At 48.8% G+C, this 18536-nt stretch overlaps 2 protein-coding genes across 3 annotated transcripts in view; both read left to right on the forward strand.

The window, feature by feature from the left end:
• Positions 1-4061, forward strand: part of CLSPN (claspin) — a 29459-nt gene extending 25398 nt beyond the window's left edge. Inside the window, exons 20-25 of the mRNA XM_081224130.1 lie at positions 82-203; positions 455-582; positions 1157-1262; positions 1858-1940; positions 2211-2372; positions 2690-4061. Coding sequence (XP_081080256.1) covers positions 82-203; positions 455-582; positions 1157-1262; positions 1858-1940; positions 2211-2372; positions 2690-2800 — 712 coding nt within the window. The 3' untranslated portion in view covers positions 2801-4061. The remainder of the gene's footprint in view (positions 1-81; positions 204-454; positions 583-1156; positions 1263-1857; positions 1941-2210; positions 2373-2689) is intronic.
• An 11596-nt stretch (positions 4062-15657) lies between these two features.
• On the forward strand, positions 15658-18209 carry LOC308613337 (UPF0500 protein C1orf216; the record flags this gene model as incomplete). 2 transcript variants are annotated; one of them, XM_081226668.1, is made up of 2 exons in its annotated part: positions 15658-15830; positions 17515-18209. In XM_081226668.1, exon 2 carries the CDS (start codon positions 17520-17522, stop codon positions 18207-18209), a length of 690 nt encoding a protein of 229 aa, XP_081082794.1. In that variant the 5' UTR covers positions 15658-15830; positions 17515-17519. The 2 variants fall into 2 exon arrangements, with proteins under 2 accessions (XP_081082794.1, XP_081082793.1); XM_081226667.1 differs by lacking the exon at positions 15658-15830 and adding an exon at positions 15841-15929.
• Between the last annotated feature and the right edge of the window lie 327 nt (positions 18210-18536).

Raw genomic sequence — 18536 nt, forward strand, 5'->3', positions numbered from 1 at the left:
ATGAATGGGGGTGTCTTAAGGCAGGCCCTATAACCAGCCAGAGTGGTCCTGGTTTTGAACACCATATTTCTCCTGTTGTAGGAAAACAATGTTGGATGATGATAAGCGACAGTTACGTTTGTACCAAGAAAGGTACCTTGCTGATGGGGACCTGCACAGTGATGGTCCTGGACGAATGAGGAAATTCCGATGGAAAAACATAGGTATTTTGATTGTTGCCTTTAGAAGTAAATTGTACAAGGTACATGTTTGTCCAGTTTAAGACAGCAAGAGGAAATCAAAACTATAGCAGGCAGCTGTGGAGGAGGACCTTGCCTTGACTTTTATTTTCTATTAATGGATAGGAAAAGCTTGTGTCAATATATTGTAAATGAAAAGGGTTCACTTGTGTCTGCTGAGACACCCTCTCTTGTGGGGAGTGCAGAATGCTAATAGCCTTAACTCTTTGCTTTAGATGATGCTTCCCAGATGGACTTGTTCCACAGAGACTCTGATGATGATCAGACTGAAGAACAGCTTGATGAGACGGAAGCCAGATGGAGGAAGGAGCGAATTGAACGAGAGCAGTGGCTTCGGGACCAGGTAGGAAGCCTGCAAGAAATTCTCCTATTCCGACCCTACTTATGAGGGTCACTCCGTCACCCATCTTGTCATGATAGTCGTCAAAATCTTGGGCAATATATCGCTGTCACTTTTTTTTTTTTTTTTTTTGCGGTACGCGGGCCTCTCACCGTTGCGGCCTCTCCCGCTGCGGAGCACAGGCTCCGGACGCGCAGGCTCAGCAGCCATGAGCCTCCCCAGCCGCTCTGTGGCAGCCACTGCATGTGGGATCTTCCCGGACCAGGGCACGAACCCGTGTCCCCTGAATCGGCAGGCGGACTCTCAACCACTGTGCCACCAGGGAAGCCCTGCTGTCCCTTTTTTTCTTTTGTTCTTTGAGAAGGTTACCATGGGCAGTTCTAGTCATGTTTTTGTCCAAAATCGTGTGTGTGTGTGTGTGTGTGTGTGTGTGTGTGTGTGTGTGTGTGTGTGTAAAGCAACAAAGAGTTGCAAAAAGGAAAACAAATGCTGTCCCAAGTACTCTAGCTTCCAGGCTATACTAATTATTTGGGGGAGCTGTGGGCTTCTGTTAATGCTGTCTGATTTTTATTTTCAGGCACAGCAGGGGAAAATTGCAGCTGAAGAAGAAGAGGAGATTGGGGAAGATAGTCAGTTTATGATGCTGGCCAAGAAAGTTACAGCCAAAGCTCTGCAGAAGAATGGTGAGCTCTTAGTCCTCCTCAGGGTCTAGCCCCCTGGATTGTTAGGGCTGGAGCCTTAGAGGTGACTCCAGCCTTCAGGGGCTGTTGCAGCTTACTCATGGGCCGATGTCTCATGTTATCTTAAAGAGGTCCCTCAGATGGGGAGAGACAGTATTCTTTCCATCTTAGACTATTGGGCAGTCGACATTGTGATTGTGAGTATATGTAGCTGGTTTTGCTTTATGTTCTAAGGCAGCTCAGAGGAGTGAATTCTGGCTTCTTTATTCAGTTGCCCAGGATTATATACTTAAGTGTTAGAGCTGGAATTCGAACCCAGATTTGCCTAACCCCAGAGCTGAAGCTCTTAAACACTCCTTAACACTCTTACCACTCTTGTTTTTTCTTATTATTACTGTTACTTAGACAATAAGTTCAGCTGAGTTGTCTGTCTTCTCTTAAGCCGCTTAGCTGTACTTTCAAGTCATGATTATAAAATAATCAGAGTTCCTATGGCTTTAGTTTATTGGTTTAGTTAAAGGCTTGTTAGCTTGTTTAGATTTAAAAGTAATTCTACGCAGCTTTGTCCAGAACAAGCCTCTCTATCTTTTCTTTTCAGTCAGTCGCACTGTGGTTATTCAAGAATCAGAGTCTTTATTCAGAAATCCTTTTGAAGCCACCAAACCGGGAAGTGACAACCAGGTTGGTTGGGGACTTTGTTAGCCTGATGTCATGATCTTCAGTGTTATAAAGGCCCAGGTCAAGTTAAGGGAATGCTCTTTCATTAGCGGAGGGAGGTGGCTGCAAGAAATGGAAGTAGATGTCAAAGGAGCCTACCGTTTCTTTTCTACTTGAGCAGGGTAGGACTGTGTCCCCTCAATACCTGGTGGAGGCGGGGAGGGGCTGACTTCTCATTCTTCCCTTGGCACTTGGAATTTGATACCAGGAATTTGATGACTCTTCTTTCCTCAGCTGAAGATGGGCTCACTGCTAAACCACCCCAAAGCTGTGCTTCAGAAACTGGCTGCCCTGTCTGACCTCAACCCTAGTGCTCCCCGAAATTCAAGAAACTTCATCTTCCACACACTTTCTCCTGTCAAGGCTGAGGCAGCAAAGGAATCATCTAAGCCTCGGGTAGGGAATTTGAGAACTGATTTGGTGACTCTCCACAGCAGAGTGAATGAATGAATGAATGAGTTGAATTGAATTGAATTGAAAATATATATATATTTCTGGCTTAAAAGCTTAAATGCTGCAGTGTTAATCTTGCACTCCCAATAAGGTACAAGGGGATTGCTACCTGCAGTAAGTAATCAGCTTTGAAACTTGCCTGGAAAATTTCTATTTCTTTTTTTCTAATGATCCGTGATTTAACTGTGAGCTGCTTAAGAGCTAAGTGAAGCTAAGTACTTGTATGAAGTTCTTGAGTTGGCTCTTTCTCTGCTCTCTAGGTGAGGAGAAGGGGTCCGTCTTTAATGACATCCCCTTCACCTAAGCGCCTCAAAACAGATGATAGCACTTCAGGATCGAAGCAAAGCATCTTCAGATACTTGGAAAGCTAACACCACAAGGGCACCAGCACCTGTGTTGAGACTTCGTTGAGAAGTTTCTGGCATTGAAGGTTGGAATCGATGCTCATGTGGATGATCCCCCCTTCCTTCATAATCAATGCATTAAGATTGAGGACAGAGATTCCAGTTCTTTCCACTGCATGGCTCTGGACATCTCTTTCCTAGTATTACTTCCTGGGTTGGCCACTAACTTAATTCTTCAGTGTTTACAACATCAACTTATGGGATACCTGGGTGTCCTCCATTAAATACTTGACATTTTACCCTAGCAGCTTCCTGGGTTGATAACTTTTGGTGAAAGGGGTGACTGGAGAAAGAAAAAGTGTGGCATGACAGAAAATTACAGACAGCAGTGAACGTCAAAACTGGGATGACTCCTTCACACCCCTGTGATCTGCACCATGGTGACCAGGACTCAGTGAAAGAGAGACTTCTTAGAGGACCTAGGAATTGACAGATGGGCTGTTTTATTACCTTTGCCCCTTCCCTTTTCTTTTCTGCCTCTTCCCAATGCAGTCTCAAATTTCCAATTAACCTGTGCTTCCTTTATAAGAAGGACTCAAACTGGTACCCAAGTCAGAAAGAGCAACTTCTCTGGAGTATGAGGATGAAGATAAAAGGTTACATCCAGTGTCCGTCGACATTAGATATTCCATGAGGCAGAGAGCTCTCTCTTAGGACTAAATTTTCGATTTGAAGCACTGTTGCTCAAGGACCTTCCTTCTCATTCTGACTGGAAGAGTTATATATAATCATTATTTATTGCATTAACCTGGGTTGAGTACATTGCCCTGAGCAGAGGACAATTTAATACTTCATTACTTATTCTGAGAAAAGATCATCATGGAGTCTCATCAAAATATTGTTAGGATTGCCACCACTCCCGATTTTCCCTGAACTACCATGAGGCTGTCAGAGTTTTAGACAGATTTTTTTTTTTTTCCTCTCAGCACCAAGTGTCACTGCTGCTTTGGAAAAACATTTCATGTAAACACTGCGGTTTCACTGTCAGGAGCTAGACTTGGGAAGCTGGATGAACTGTGCCAGTTTTTCACTGGCAGATAAGGAATACCAATTTAACTGGTGGAATTAGGATATAGGTTTTCTACAGTTGTTTGTAATATGCAAGATGCTGACTTTGATGGAATTTACATTTGTATATTTGTAATCTTGTAATGGTGAAAATGTATATAAAGATGTTTTAACATGTATGTAGTTTTTCAATAAATCCCAGTGCCTTGAAGGCAGGATTTGCTGTCCAGATTGAATGCTCATTCTTAGGTCAGAGCCTGTCTAATGTTGAGCATTTTGTTTTCAGGGTATGTCTCTCAGGGGAGGCCTCTGGACCTGGAGTGAGAGGCTGCTGCCATTGTCCCCTCACTGTCTTCTCAACTCTGGTGAATTGATCGCATTAACTAACCAAGTGGTTTGGGTTCAGTGCAGGTGAGCAGAGTTTACATAAATGGTGCCTGTTGTTATAGCCCTTGGATTGGCAGCTGTGGGTCCAAGATGGGCATTATTGCCCCTCCCTTTGAGCTCTCTAAACAGTGGCCAAGGCTAGGCAGCCCTTGCTAGGCAATAGAGAACTAGGGAGGAGGGCTGGATATTTCTCCCTTTTGCTTTCCCATATCCTTTTTTGGCAGGGAGAGATGGAGAAGAGTATTAGGATTGACCACTAAGGATAAGAAAATCAGTGCCTGAGAAATCTAGGGAGCAAAAGGTTTCTATTCTAGGCTCCAGAAAGAAAGCACTTTTTGGAGAAAGAAAAGTTGAGTCTTAAGCTCTGGGTCGCTTTTCCCCATATTAGTGTAGCTGTCAGAAGGCAAGCTAAGCCTTGGTAATAAGATTGAAGTGGAGAGTCGGAACCTGACCATGTGACCTGTGCCCAGAGCACTGAGCCTCCAGCTTCAGCTCCATTCTAGTGAAACTGAAGCCCAGGGCCTGTGCTGTGGCTCCTGCTAGGACTCAGCTTCACTAGCTTGGAAATTATCTGCTTGGAGGGATGAGAGCGCGTGAGTCTGAGAGATGAGGGTGCTCAGTGTCAGTCCTTTCACCTCCTCTGTGTTCCACACGCTGGGGTAGGGACACATGGTATTTACTTGATTTAAACAATTCAGTCCACAGCTGCACAAACCATACTAGGGTCTCTTCCATAAAGCATCAGGTTATACTCACCAAAGCACTGTAGAGACAAGGTACTCAGCTTCCTGTGCCAAATTCTCAACTGCCTCTCTACAAACTTTACCCCACTTTGAGAATCTCTAATGGCTCAATGTGCGTGTTTTCAGGGTTTTATCTCCCAGAGATACATGTAATATCTCTTGGGGCTTTCTGTCCTGAGGTTTGTACACCTCAGAATAGGAGAGAATATTTCTGGGAGGAATATTGTCATGATACTCTGATTCTATCATCCCTGAGATGGCATTATATCTTCTACCTTTGTGTCCTACTCACTGCCTGGCACATGGTCTGGAATGTGGAATTGCCCAGTAAAGGGTGAATGAAAAATACCAAACCTTTCAGAGCCTCCATTTATCTCTATAAAATGAGGATAGTCCTTCATGCCTGTCTCAGAGTTGCTGTGAGGCTTGTTGGAAGATGTATGTGGATGCATTATGTCGAACACTACTCTGCAAGCATATGGATTTGCCAATATTACAACTGCATCATGTTTTGTGGACCACTTCTCAAAGGCCTGTTGTCTCATAAGCATCTCAAACTTGACATCTTTAAAAATGTGATGTTCCTTCTCTAAAAACGTGCTCTTCCTCCTGTGTTTCCCATTTCACTGAAAGGTACCTCCACGTACCCAGTCACTCAGGCTGGAAACCCAAAGGATGTTCTCGATCCCTCTTTCCTTACTCCCATAATCAAGCAATCTCTAAATCTTGTTATTTCTACTTCCAGATTGCATCTTGAATCACCTCTATAGCCGATGCCCTAATCCAGGATTCCATAATTTCTTGCCAGGGTGTTGGCAGTAGCCTCCTGATCTCCCCACTCCCATTTTTGCTTCCTTTCCATCCAATCTGTGCACAGCAGCCAAAGGGTGATATTTGCATAATTAAATCGGAGGATGCCACTCCCTCACTCAAAACCTTTTCTGTCTTCCAGTGCACTCAGGATTAAGTTCAAACTACAAGACCCTCCACGATATAGTTGTGCCTCCCAATCTCCTATCATTCACTGTTCTCCATTCACATTACACAAAGCTTCAGAGCCTTCCCCCTTTTTTTCAAATGGGCTTCTTTTTTTAAAATTTTTCTTTATTTTCTTTATTTTTAATTTATCTTTTGGCTACGTCAGGTGTTAGTTGCGGCATGTGGGATCTTTTGTTGGGGCATGTGGGCTTCTCTCTAGTTGCAGCACTCAGGCTTCTCTCTAGTTGTGGCATATGGGATCTTTCATTGCAGCGCTTGGGCTCTTCACTGCAGCACGCGGGCACGCGGGCTTCTCTCTAGTTGTGGTGCGAGGACTCTAGAGTGCACGGGCTTAGTTGCCCCACAGCATGTGGGATCTTAGTTCTCCAACCAGGGCTTGAACCTGCATCCCCTGCATTGGAAGGTGGATTCTTAACCACTGGACCACCAGGGAAGTCCTCTCTTCATTTTAGAAGGAACCACAGTCTGGTATTCTTTTTTTTTAAATTCTTTTGTTTGTTTGTTTGTTTGTTTGTTTGTTTGTTTTGCGGTACGCGGGCCTCTCACTGTTGTGGCCTCTCCCGTTGCGGAGCACAGACTCCGGACGCGCAGGCTCAGCAGCCATGGCTCACGGGCCCAGCCGCTCCGCGGCATGTGGGGTCCTCCCAGACCGGGGCACGAACCCGTGTCCCCTGCATTGGCAGGCGGACTCTCAACCACTGCGCCACCAGGGAAGCCCTAGTCTGGTATTCTTGATGGCTGGTGGGGTAGAGGTGGGGGTGAAGAGGCAGCTCCCAGCTCCAGGCTGGAGAATCACTGGGCCCAATCTAAGGGGTGGAAGGTGCAGGGGCAGGATTGGGAGTGAGTCCTGTAGGTTTTTCAGTCCCCATCTCTTTTTCTCAGAGGCTGAAGGAAGGAAAAAAGCTGACTGCCCACCCCCCTCTTTGTTTGTCTTGTCTAACTTATGTTATTTATCAAAAAGACAGGTTATTTGGAAAACCAGATGGACCCAGGCAAAAATCATCTGGGTTTTCCAAACGTGAAAAATTAGGTTCTGGGGGCCCAGGAGGAAAGGCGTATGAGTGAGTGAGTGAGTGAGTGAGTGAGTGAGTGAGTGAGTGAGAGTGTGTGTGTGTGTGTGTGTGTGTGTGTGTGTGTGTGTGGTTGGGAGGGGGTGAGGAGTATTGAAAGTATTTTATGTCTCTGTAGTCAGACCCGGAAATCCCTCCATAACATCCAAGGTTTCCCCCTCCCTCTTTTTCCTTCAAGTTCTTTATGATTACAATCTAAATGAGAAAACTAAAATCTGTATATTGGTGGCTGGGAGTGCTGAAAGGTTTAATTGGCCAAGAATGAGAACATGTCAGGGCTGTAGCAGAACAGCAGCCGACGGCTTTCTCTAGCTCTCCTGCCCTCGCCTCCTCCCACAGATCCGCTGGGTTAGTGACAGTGTCAGGGTACAGAGGTCTCTAGAGCAGAGGCCTGGTCCACCGCTTGTCCCTTCAATGTTATCATCCCCAAATGATCACAGCAGTTATGGAAGTTAGACATGAAGGGAAGAACTTACCCTTTCATAACTTTGTGATGATATTATGGCCAAAGAACACTGGGGGTTAAGGGCTGTCTGTCCATTAAATATCCAGGGAAGGAGCTAGCTCTGTGGCTACAACCAGGAATTTTGTGTGTGTGTGTGTGTGTGTGTGTGGTACGTGGGCCTCTCACTGTTGTGGCCTCTACCGTTGTGGAGCACAGGCTCCGGACGCGCAGGCTCAGAGGCCATGGCTCACGGGCCCAGCCGCTCCGCGGCATGTGGGATCTTCCCGGAGCAGGGCACGAACCCGTGTCCCCTGCATTGGCAGGCGGACTCCCAACCACTGCACCACCAGGGAAGCCCTACAACCAGGAATTTTTAAAGCTTGTGGTTCTGTTACCTCTGGGCAGCAACATTCTTAGGATGGAACTAAAGCAGGCAACTATGGAGGCATGGCTCTTGGCTGCAATAGAGGAAATGTTCTGGCTGAAATCATAGAGAGCCCTCTCTCTACATACACACATGCACACTCGCAGAGCAGAGCCAAGACCCTTTCTGGCCTGAAGAATCTTTGGCAGCAGCAAGAGCACTTGTCCCATTTTGAGTGTCATTTGTTTTTTTGTTTTTGTTTTTTTGTTTGTTTTTTGCGGTATGAGGGCCTCTCACTGTTGTGCCCTCTCCTGTTGCGGAGCACAGGCTCCGGACGCGCAGGCTCAGAGGCCATGGCTCACGGGCCCAGCCGCTCCGCGGCATGTGGGATCTTCCTGGACCAGGGCACGAACCCGTGTCCCCTGCATTGGCAGGCAGACTCTCAACCACTGCGCCACCAGGGAAGCCCTTGAGTGTCATTTGTCACTGAGCCCTGCCCGGCCCACTCACCCATTGTCACAGTGCCATCTGACTGTGATAGCCACTTAATAACTTGATCTCATCTGTATAATCTGAGTTAACTAGCTCCACAGTTGTGAGGATTAAATTTGAGAAATTTGTAAAGTGTCTGCCTCCAGGTCCAGCACATAGTAAATCTCAGTGAGTGCTTGTTGAATGAATGAATCCGTGAATTGGAGCATTAAGGCTCCCTTGACCATTTCCAAAGGTCAATGTGTAACAGCTCGAATAACAGGCTTGTGGGCTGTCCTGTGGAGCCTGGAGCCTGAGGCATGATCTAACTGTATCTGTGGTATGTGGGGTAGACCCCGTGATGCACCACCCTATCCCCTTTAGTGAAGGCTTTGCTGGCCCCACTGCAGACAGCCTTCAGTGAGGGGACGGCCTCAGCTGCAGAGAACTCCTTACCCAACGCTCACGCCCCATTCCAGCACAGCCCACATCCAGTGATGACAGGAGTGTAAAGGCCTGGCCACCTCAGCTCATTTTAGGACAATTCTAAAGGGCCCATTCTCACTTCAGAGCTCCCTGGGGGGTTGGCTGAGGCTGTCATGGACCTGTATGGTAGTTCAGCTCCTTTCCCCTCACTTCCACAGACGTTGATCCCAAGGGCACTTCTTAGGAAGTATCCGGTGTCCTAAACTGTCTGAGTCTGCTTCCTGGGGAATCCAGCCTATGAGTGTGCTAGTCCTGGTGGCCAAGCCTTTAGGACAGGAAAGGACAGAGACTCCTTTGCAGTTTCCAGCATTTGTTTCCAGCGTTGGAGGTGTCCATGCTGCCTTCTTATGTCCACCAGAGGGCAGCAGCAGCATAGCAACCCATCCTCCTGAGGCTCAGTGGGGTGGGCTTGGAGGTCTTTCCCCCAGCCCCCTCCAATTTCCCACCCCTAGTACTGAGTATTAGGCAGGATCACCCTCCTAAGGGAAGAAACCTTTGGGAAACTGTCTAGGCCTTAGTTTTGTCAGTCTCAACACGGCCCCCTCCCACTCCAGTCCCAAGGCCAATCTGTCTTCCTAATGTGGACCCCATCCCCCTCCTCAATGGGCAACCTCCTTGCCCAGGATCTCCCACCTCTCCACACTCACCATCCACAACAGATTTGTTTTCTGTGTGACAAGGTAATTATGAGCTTGGGGATAGGAGGCCCAGGGGCCAGTCTGAGGATGGTCACTTCAATCTGGTCCTCCCTGTTCTGCTAACATTATTGATTTTTTAGTTTTCTTTATTATGATGATTTTTCTGTGTGAACTGGCTCTGATGACATGAGGTATGGAGGTAAGAGAGCAAAAGCGAATTTATTCTTGTCACAATTTAGCTTCCTGAAACCACCCACCCGACATTTTTTTTTTTTTTTTTTTTGGTCTACTGGTTTTAGCATCTTTGCTTACCTGCCTTCATTCTGTTCCCTACTCCCCAAGTTTCTCCCGAAGATTCTTCCAGGAATTGGAGCCAGATGTGGCTAGAGAATGCCATTAACTTATCAGCAAGCCTTTATTGCATTCCTATTACTAGTCAGTTATTTCTAGGCTAAGCTCCCCAACTTCCTGCTTCTTTCTCAGCCCTTCCCGGGGCAGTCCTGAGACAGGCTAAGCTACGTGCCTTTTTTTTTTTCCTGCAAGAGTTTCTCTGGCTGTGAAATGGGTATGAGGAAAACCTGACTGAGGAAGCTTTCAGAGAGGGAGATTGACATTGAGTGGAGCCTATTCAAAGAGCACGCCTGCCTGACCTTCAGGCTACTAAAGGCCTCCCATGGTGTACTCTACTTTCTTATGGAGAACAGGAGGGGCAGGGTGGGACGGGGCATGGTGATTGCCTGATTGCCGTGGGAATCAGCTGAGGCCGAGGGCGATTTGTGGAGCCACGTTCCCCCAGTCTGTTTTCTCTGTGTGTGCCAGAAGAATGAATAAATCATTGTGCAGGGGTGGGATGCAGCTGCCGGGCTCCTCCCCCCGGCACATGCCCCGACTCCAGCTCCTCCATTGAGGGCTGCTGGCGCAGAGCAGTTTATACACCCAGCTCCCCAAATCCTGTGGAGGCCTCCCCCTCCGCACGAGCCACCGGCTTCAAGCCCATTCAGCCTGGCCCTTTGTGCTGGAGGTTAAGTGGTTACATGTGGGGGGCACCCAGAAAGGACCTGTCAGTCCCTGAAAGCCTGTGCTGATAGCGTGCCCTCCTACTGATGAATGGGTGGGTGGAGGAGAGGTGGGCGGCCCGAGGGTGGGGTGGAGGAGAGGGCAGGGGGATTATGGAGCCCATGGAGGCAGCTGCTAGGAAGGGGGTGGAACAGGCACTCCCTTCTCTCATTCTCCCTTCAGATCGGCTTCTCTACCTCACTCTGTTGTGGGCTCTGGGACCTTGGATTTGGCTTCTCTGGGCTCCTGGTGGAAGAGAGGCTATTTACCATTTGGGTGCATTGGGGAGAAAGAGTCTACACTACCTTTCAGGCTTCCAGCATCTCCAAGACACACCTCAGTTTCTCCTTTTCCCCTTCAGGGTCAGGAGGGAGGATGCAGGGGGGCTTGGGTAGAGAAATTCATCTCCTAGGTTCATGTGGAGCAGTACGTTTGGAACTGCCCCACTGAGCTTTAAAAGCTTCCTGGGGGGCTTCCCCTGTGGCGCAGTGGTTGGGAGTCTGCCTGCCGATGCAGGGGACGCGGGTTCGTGCCCTGGTCCGGGAGGATCCCACATGCTGCGGAGCGGCTGGGCCCGTGAGCCATGGCCGCTGGGCCTGCGCGTCCGGAGCCTGTGCTCTGCAGCGGGAGAGGCCACAACAGTGAGAGGCCAGCGTAATGCAAAAAAAAAAAAAGAAGCTTCCTGGGAGGCCCCTCAGGAGCTGTTCAGGGTGGATGGTTCAGGGCAGGAGAGATCTCAAACTGGGTATATTACAAAGATTTTGTTGGAAAAGGACGATTCTAAGGCTTAAGAAAAAAAAAGCTGTAAAATTTCACATTTGATGTACCACCCCCTCATTTTACAGCTGAGAAAACAGCCATGTTGGGGGTGGAGAAGGGACACATCTTACCTAAGGTGATCACACATCAGCTTCTGGATAGATTCGAGTGACACTTTACCTTTAAGAAGTGGTAGAGAAATGGATGAACAAAACAACTAGGTCACCAGCTTCCTAGGCCTTCCTTTCCTGAGCTGAGCTAATTCTGGAGAATGGTTTTTTTCTGCCTTAAGGGCTCTCAGGTACTTCAAAGGTCCTCCAGGGCTCTGACTGGCCTTAGGAGCCCAAGCAACAGTGTTCACAATTTTAATGTTATTTAACAAATGTTCAAGGCATATTATCTTTATTTAACCTAAAAGGGTTAAAATGCTTTGATTTGTCCAAGTTCCCAAAGCTATGTGGGAAGTTGACAGATGATATGAGCTCAGGGAAAGAGAAGAAAGCAGGTCACAATGTAGCTTGTCCCCCAGGATTAGATGCCTGTGCTTTGTTTTGATGTGGAATCTTTGGGGGCTTCCTCAGTTATTTCCCCGCCGTTCACAGGATGAAGCCCAAGCTCCTTGGAATGCTGGTCAAGGCCTTTCACAACTGGGCCAACTTTATCCTCCAGACTCATCTCCCATCTCCATTTCCTCCCAAGCTCCAGCCACACTGGCCTCCTCTGTGTTATCTGAACACGCACAGTGCATACAGTTTCCGCTGCCTTCTTCTTTCTCTTGGTGAGCTTCTATTCATCCTTCAAAACCTGGCTCAAATATCACCTCTGTGAAGCCTTTTCCTTCCCCTCTTTTGGGCTCATTACTTGTGCCTTCTAGCTCTGTTGTAGGACATATCACATTGTACAGCCCACTCTTTTCTATTTCCCTTTCTAAACAGAGAGCTCTCCGAGGCCACCACCAATTCTGATTCTGCTCTTAATCCTCAGCACATTACCTGGCACAAAGTAGCCCTGTGTAACTGTGTCCTGAATGTGAATAAATGAATGGGAAGGGGCAAGGTCCTTGAGATTAAAACACCTTGATCCTAGCCATCTCTTTTTTCCCGGGAGGACTGACATTGAGAAATTATCCACCTATAGAGGAACTCATGCCGGTCCTATTCCCTGAAGTAGAAATTCCTCTCCTCTCCCTTGTCTCCTTGCCTAACATCCCAGGCCCCTAGGGCCTGGATCTGGCTACTCACTGCTAGCCAGTCTTGGCTCTGACATCTGTCTGCTCACCAAGATAGCGACTCACTGCCCACTACTAGATCTTCATGATGGGCTGGCCTTCTGCAGAGCCCTGTTCGGGCTGGTACTGTCCATCTCTGGTGATTTCTGTGTCCCTGCCAGTTAAGTCCCTGCAATCTATGTAGTTGGGTGGACACAGCCACAGACACCCCTTCACCTGGGGTGACTGATTCCCTGGCATCCTGACTGAAGAAACCTCTGGTGACTGAATAACAGACATCTGTATATCTGCTTTTCTGTGATCATGGATGCCCCTGCCTTCCTGGGGGTTTTTGTTCTCCAGGCTCCCAGCTCTCTGAAAGTCATGGAGCTGCCAGGACCACTGTCTGAGCACTTACTGCATTAATTATACGTGCTAGAGTGTCCCCACCCAAGATTATCCTTGCCTAAGAAAAGAGAAGCTACATTCTGATGCCCTTGGAATTCACTTTACCTGTCAGGTATCATGTTATTTAGAAATAATCAGCTTTATAGAACAATGGAGTGACCAACTGATGACTCAGCTATGTCAGGTTATTGCACGCTGAGTATAATATAGGCTTTAGGTCAACAATCAGTATATAATTCTTGGTTTTTTTGTAACCAGAACACATAGGAAGAGGTAGAGGTAGGTGTGGCATGCTATGTGATTGGACCTAATGACTTTCTCAGAGAGTTTGCTTCCTGTCTCTGACATTCTACATTCTACGGTTTAGGAGGTTTTAGCATCTAGGGAGAAATGTTTCTAACCAGGGAATGCAGAGACGATTCCACTGCGTTTTGGGCTCATCATAATCCTAGAGGAATAGAAGAAAGGAGGTCACACTTGTAGGCTGATAATGGCTATTAAGGGGAAACAGAGTTGCTACTACTTAATGAGCGCTGAGAGGTGCGTCAGTGGGACCCAGGGGACCACCTTGTGCTCTTGTATTAATCAAGATTCTTTTGATTGCCAGTGAAAGAAATTCCACTCAAGTTAGGCTTGGCAAAATAAGGGCCTTGTTGCAAGGTATACCAAGGCCTCAGGAAACAGGGACAGGACCATCACCAGGACTTCTGTCTTTCTGTGTCTGTATGTCAGCACTACTTTCTCCTACTACAGACTGACTTCTATTTGGCAGGAAATGTGATTGTTACAGCCCTAGGCTCACATCTTCCCTGCTTTGTCTTCCTTTAATTTTATTTCAAAAAGTCCCAGAGAAGGACTCTGATGCCTAGAGTGGGAGTCCTATTCCTAGATTCATCAGGCTTCCATATGACCCACCTAATTAGAGCTGGGAGAGACAGGAGAGGTATGAGGAGGAGCTATTCAGGGCCCACCAAACAAACAGTTAGATTTTGTTGTGACTTTATGACATAGGGAAGACCTGTATCACGGCAGACCACCAAAGCTCAGAGACTTTACAAGTGAGGATTTGGGTCACCTCATAAGGAAAAAAACTCCAGCTGAAGGTAAGGGGAACTTGCAGTGGATAAGGGGAAAGGGAGACTAGTTAGGCCTAGTTAGGTCCAAAGGTTGAGTTACTTCTGCCTTTTCCTTTTTATTTCCTTTTCCCTCTTAAAATAGGAGTTTGTCATAATCATGAAATGCTTTTTTTTTCTTCCATTTCCCTTATTTTGTATATAGGATTTGTTGGTGTGATTTAATTTGCCATTTAATCTCTAGGTTGCAGAATGGTAAATTGGAATTAAGTTGGAAATGGAAGAGGATGCCTCGTTATGGAGATCAGACTCAAATTCTTCTTTTAAAACAAAAGAAGCGGGCTTCCCTGGTGGCACAGTGGTTGAGAGTCCGCCTGCCAATGCAGGGGACATGGGTTTGTGCCCCGGTCTGGAAAGATCCCACATATTGCGGAGTGGCTAGGCCCGTGAGCCATGGCCGCTGAGCCTGCGCATCCGGAACACACGCATCCGGAGCCTGTGTTCCGCAACGGGAGAGGCCACAATAGTGAGAGGCCCACGTACCGCAAAATAAAAAAAAACAAAAAACATGCATAACAAAAAAAGCAAAAGAAAGGGAGGCGGGAAAGACAAGGGTATTTTTTTTTTTTTTTTTTTTTTTTTTTTTTTTTTTGCTGTATGCGGGCCTCTCACTGCTGCGGCCCCTCCCGTTGCGGAGCACAGGCTCCGGACGCGCAGGCCCAACGGCCACGGCTCACGGGCCCAACCGCTCCGCGGCACGCGGGATCCTCCCAGACCGGGGCACGAACCCGCGTCCCCTGCATCGGCAGGCGGACTCTCAACCACTGCGCCACCAGGGAAGCCCAACAAGGGTATTTTTTAATGTATTATGATTCAAAGATGAATCCATGTGAGTATTGTTTTGTTTGTTTTTAATTGGTGGCATGGAGTGGGTAGCAGGAGGAAGGTATAGCCAATTGCTTGGTTTACTCAGTAAAGCTGGGGGGTAGGAAGGGACCTCCTGGAAGCTCATGTGCCCTAAAGGCTAAACTTGTCCCAGACTTCTTTCTGGGGCTGCCTCTCCCTAACAGCAGCCAGTGCTTTTTGGTCTTACCATTAGAGTAAGCAATTACTCTGTTCAGTAAGTGACTTTAATAAGCACACAATGAACATATAACTTCAAATTGTGATAGATGCTTTCAAGAAAAGGATCAAAATGCCCTGGGATAATATAAAAGGGGGAACTAATCCGGCCTAGGAGGTCAGAGAAGGTTTATCTGAAAAGAGATCTTAAATATGAGAGGGGGAAGAGAATTTTAGGCAGAGGGAACAGTGTGGCAGAAAGGAGCATGAGACCCAGTTCCAGAGACTGAAGGGCAAAGGCTGAAGCTGGAGAGAGAGAGCAGGATGCTCAGAGCCCTGCGGCTGCAGCCTTAAGGATTTACCCTGCAATGCGGCAGCCATTGAAGGGTTTTAGGCAGGAGGGTGGTGACATGATCAGATTTTCATTCTGAAAATGTCACTGTATCTGCAGTGAGGAAAACCAATCAGAGGGACCCAGTAAATGCAGTTAGGGAATTAAACAGGACCTGCAAGGCTTCGGTCCAGGCTGCCGAAGGCGGGGGAGGCGATTCCGACGCTCCGGCAGGCGCGCGGCTCCGCGGAAAACCGAACCGGCACACGTGGGCCAGGCTGCCCCGCCCCGCCGCGCTGACGCCGCCTGACTCGGCAGTCCCGGCTTGCATTGGGCGCACGGCCCGGGATCTCACACCCCACGCGCCGGCCCGCGTGGACGCCCAAGCCGAGGGATTCCTCTACCCCTCCTCCGCCCAGCCCCGAGGGACGAGTTCCCGCCGCGGGCGCTCGGAACCAGAGCCAGCCGGGCGGGGCGGCGCCTCCAGGCCGTGAGTCGGGACCCTGAGCGGGAGGGTGTGGACCCCAGCAGGGGGCGGGGGTCACAGCCTCTGCCCAGCTGCCTCTTTTGGAGAGATTAGGGATGGACGGTCAGTATCCTCTGTCTCCTGGGGGTAGTCTCCCTCTCCCGCAAGGCTAGGCTGGAAGGGAGGCCGCCTCCCCCCATCCTTACAGAGCGCTCTCCCACACGCAAATTGTGGATTAGCTTAGAGAAAAGCCTGATCCTGGGGTGTCTCGGTTCCCATTTTACCGTCTCCGAGAACCCCTAGGTCCTTAGCAAGACCCCCACCTCATTCCAGCTGCCTTCACGGCCCCGCCCAAATTTAGAAAATAGAAAACATTTGGGCGGGGACGATCTCCGGGCACCTTGCTTAGCGGGATGGAGTCTGTAGGTTACGAAGGGACTGTCCCTACACCATTGCCCCCAGGACTTCTTCCCACTACTGGATATGGAGAGGGTCCCTGCCACCTCCACTTACACTCTCCCTCACTCTTACTGATCCCCAGTTTTTCTAATCCTAGTAATTTATGGTCAGTAGGAACTTCTTGTCAATCTAAACCCTAATTTTGGGAGAAGTCGTTATTGGGGAGGAAAGAATAATGTGCTGTGTTCTCTCTCTAGGGCCTCAGGATGGAGCAAGCTAGAGGCAGGGACCCGGCATAGTACTAGACATGGAGGGAAGGGGCAAGGTCAGAAAAGAGGCTTGTCAGTGGGAGAAGGGCTTCTTCACTGGGCAGAGGAGGGAACCCAACCCAGCTCTTCCAGCCCTGGGCAGTCAGCAGTAGCCTCTGCTACTCTTGGCCCGTCTCCCTGAGCATAGATATCCCACTGCAGTCCCCCTCCCCCATTCACTTACTCACTCAGCAAGGATGTGCTGATGCCTGCTTAGTGCCACGTTCTGTGCTGGCTCCTGAATATGATGGAGGGTATATAGAGGAATTCCATGTCTAGCTAGGGAGCCAGTGAGCTGCTATTACAAGATAGAAAACAGAAACAAAAAAAAGATGAATAGACATTTATTGATCATAAACTATGTGCCGGGGACAAGAAACAAACATGAATAAGACAGCATGTACCCAGGGCAGTGGGGATCCTGAGGAAGGCATAGTTCACTGTGTGTGTTTGTGTATATCGGGGCAGTGGGGAGGATATCAGGATGGCTTCGCCCATGGGAAATGGGCGTACTAGAGCTGCATTTTGAAGTATGAAAAGGAATTTGCTGGGTGCAGAAGGGAAGAGCTTAGAGGGAAGGGGAGAGGAGGGATATTATAGGCCCAGGGAGTTGTATGAGGAGAATAACGGTGTGTCTGGAGATCTCTGAGCTGTGTGGAGGCAGAGTGGCAAGAGGCAAGTCTGGAGCAGTGAGCAGGGGCCAGATGAAGCGCGGCCTTGCAGGCCGGGAAGAGGGTTAGCAGGAGGTTTGGGAGGGAGCCATGACAAACTTACATTTTTAACTAGAGGCAGAGAGATCAGAGGACAGCCTGCCTCAGGGCTGAGGGAAAACCCTGTGAGGAGACTGAGAATCAGAGTCAGAGAGGGAAGAGGAAAACCACCAAGGGAGGTGTTACCAGAGCCAAAGGAAAGGATCAGCCTTGTCCCTGCTGCTAGGCTGCCTCGACTTCAGGCACCCCACCCTGTCCTGCTCTGACTCATTCTCTGCTTCCCTTTGACAGACCAGATGTTTGCTATCCAGCCAGGGGTGGCTGAAGGGGGGCAGTTCCTGGGGGACCCGCCTCCTGGAGTATGTCAGCCCGACCTTCAACCAGACAGCAACTCCAACTTCATGGCAAGTGCCAAAGATACCAATGAGAATTGGCATGGGATGCCAGTCCAAGTGGAACCCATACTGATGAGGAGCTTCTCTGAGTTGCCCTCTGACAACCAGGCTTTCCAGGATCCTGGACGCCCTGAGGGGGAGGTCCGCAGCCCACCAGAGGGGGCAGAGATCCCTGGAGCTGGGCCTGAGAAGATGGGTGGTGCCAGCACAGTCTGCTCCCCTCTGGAGGACAACGGCTATGCCAGCAGCTCCCTGAGCACTGACAGCCCTAGCTGCAGCCCTGAGCCTGCCTGTGGGACCCCTCCCAGCCCTGGCCCTCCAGCTCCCCTTCTGCCCTCGGTGGCCCAGGCCGTACAGCAGCTGCAGGCTCAAGAGCGCTATAAAGAGCAGGAGAAGGAGAAGCACCATGTGCACTTGGTGATGTACCGTCGCCTGGCCCTGCTCCAGTGGATCCGGGGCCTGCAGCACCAGTTGGTTGACCAGCAGGCCCGTCTGCAGGAGAGCTTTGACACCATTCTAGACAACCGGAAGGAGCTTATCCGCTGTCTCCAACAGAGGGCAACACCATCCACACCCCAGGACCAGGGCTAAGGGTGTCTCTGTACAGGGGTGCAAGGGTTTATGTATATATTTGCAGGCATGTGTGTGGTTGTGCACAAGCAAGTACAGATTATTTGCTGGTATGAGTGCAGGGAAGCATAAGTGAGTATGTCAGTGCTAACATGTAGGCAGATGTGCACAGACCATGTGAGAATCAGCAGCCCTATGTGTGAGTATGTACATATGTGTATGTACAGTATGTATGTAGGAGGAAGTAAATTTGTATATGCATGTGTGGACGGGTACCCCACGGTGTGTGTATATGTGCATGAGTGAAGATATATATGCAAAAGATGTGTGTTTATGTATGAGTGAGTT

The sequence above is a fragment of the Mesoplodon bidens genome (assembly GCF_964165515.1).
Source record: "Mesoplodon bidens genome assembly, chromosome: 2".
Taxonomy (NCBI): Eukaryota; Metazoa; Chordata; class Mammalia; order Artiodactyla; family Ziphiidae; genus Mesoplodon; species Mesoplodon bidens.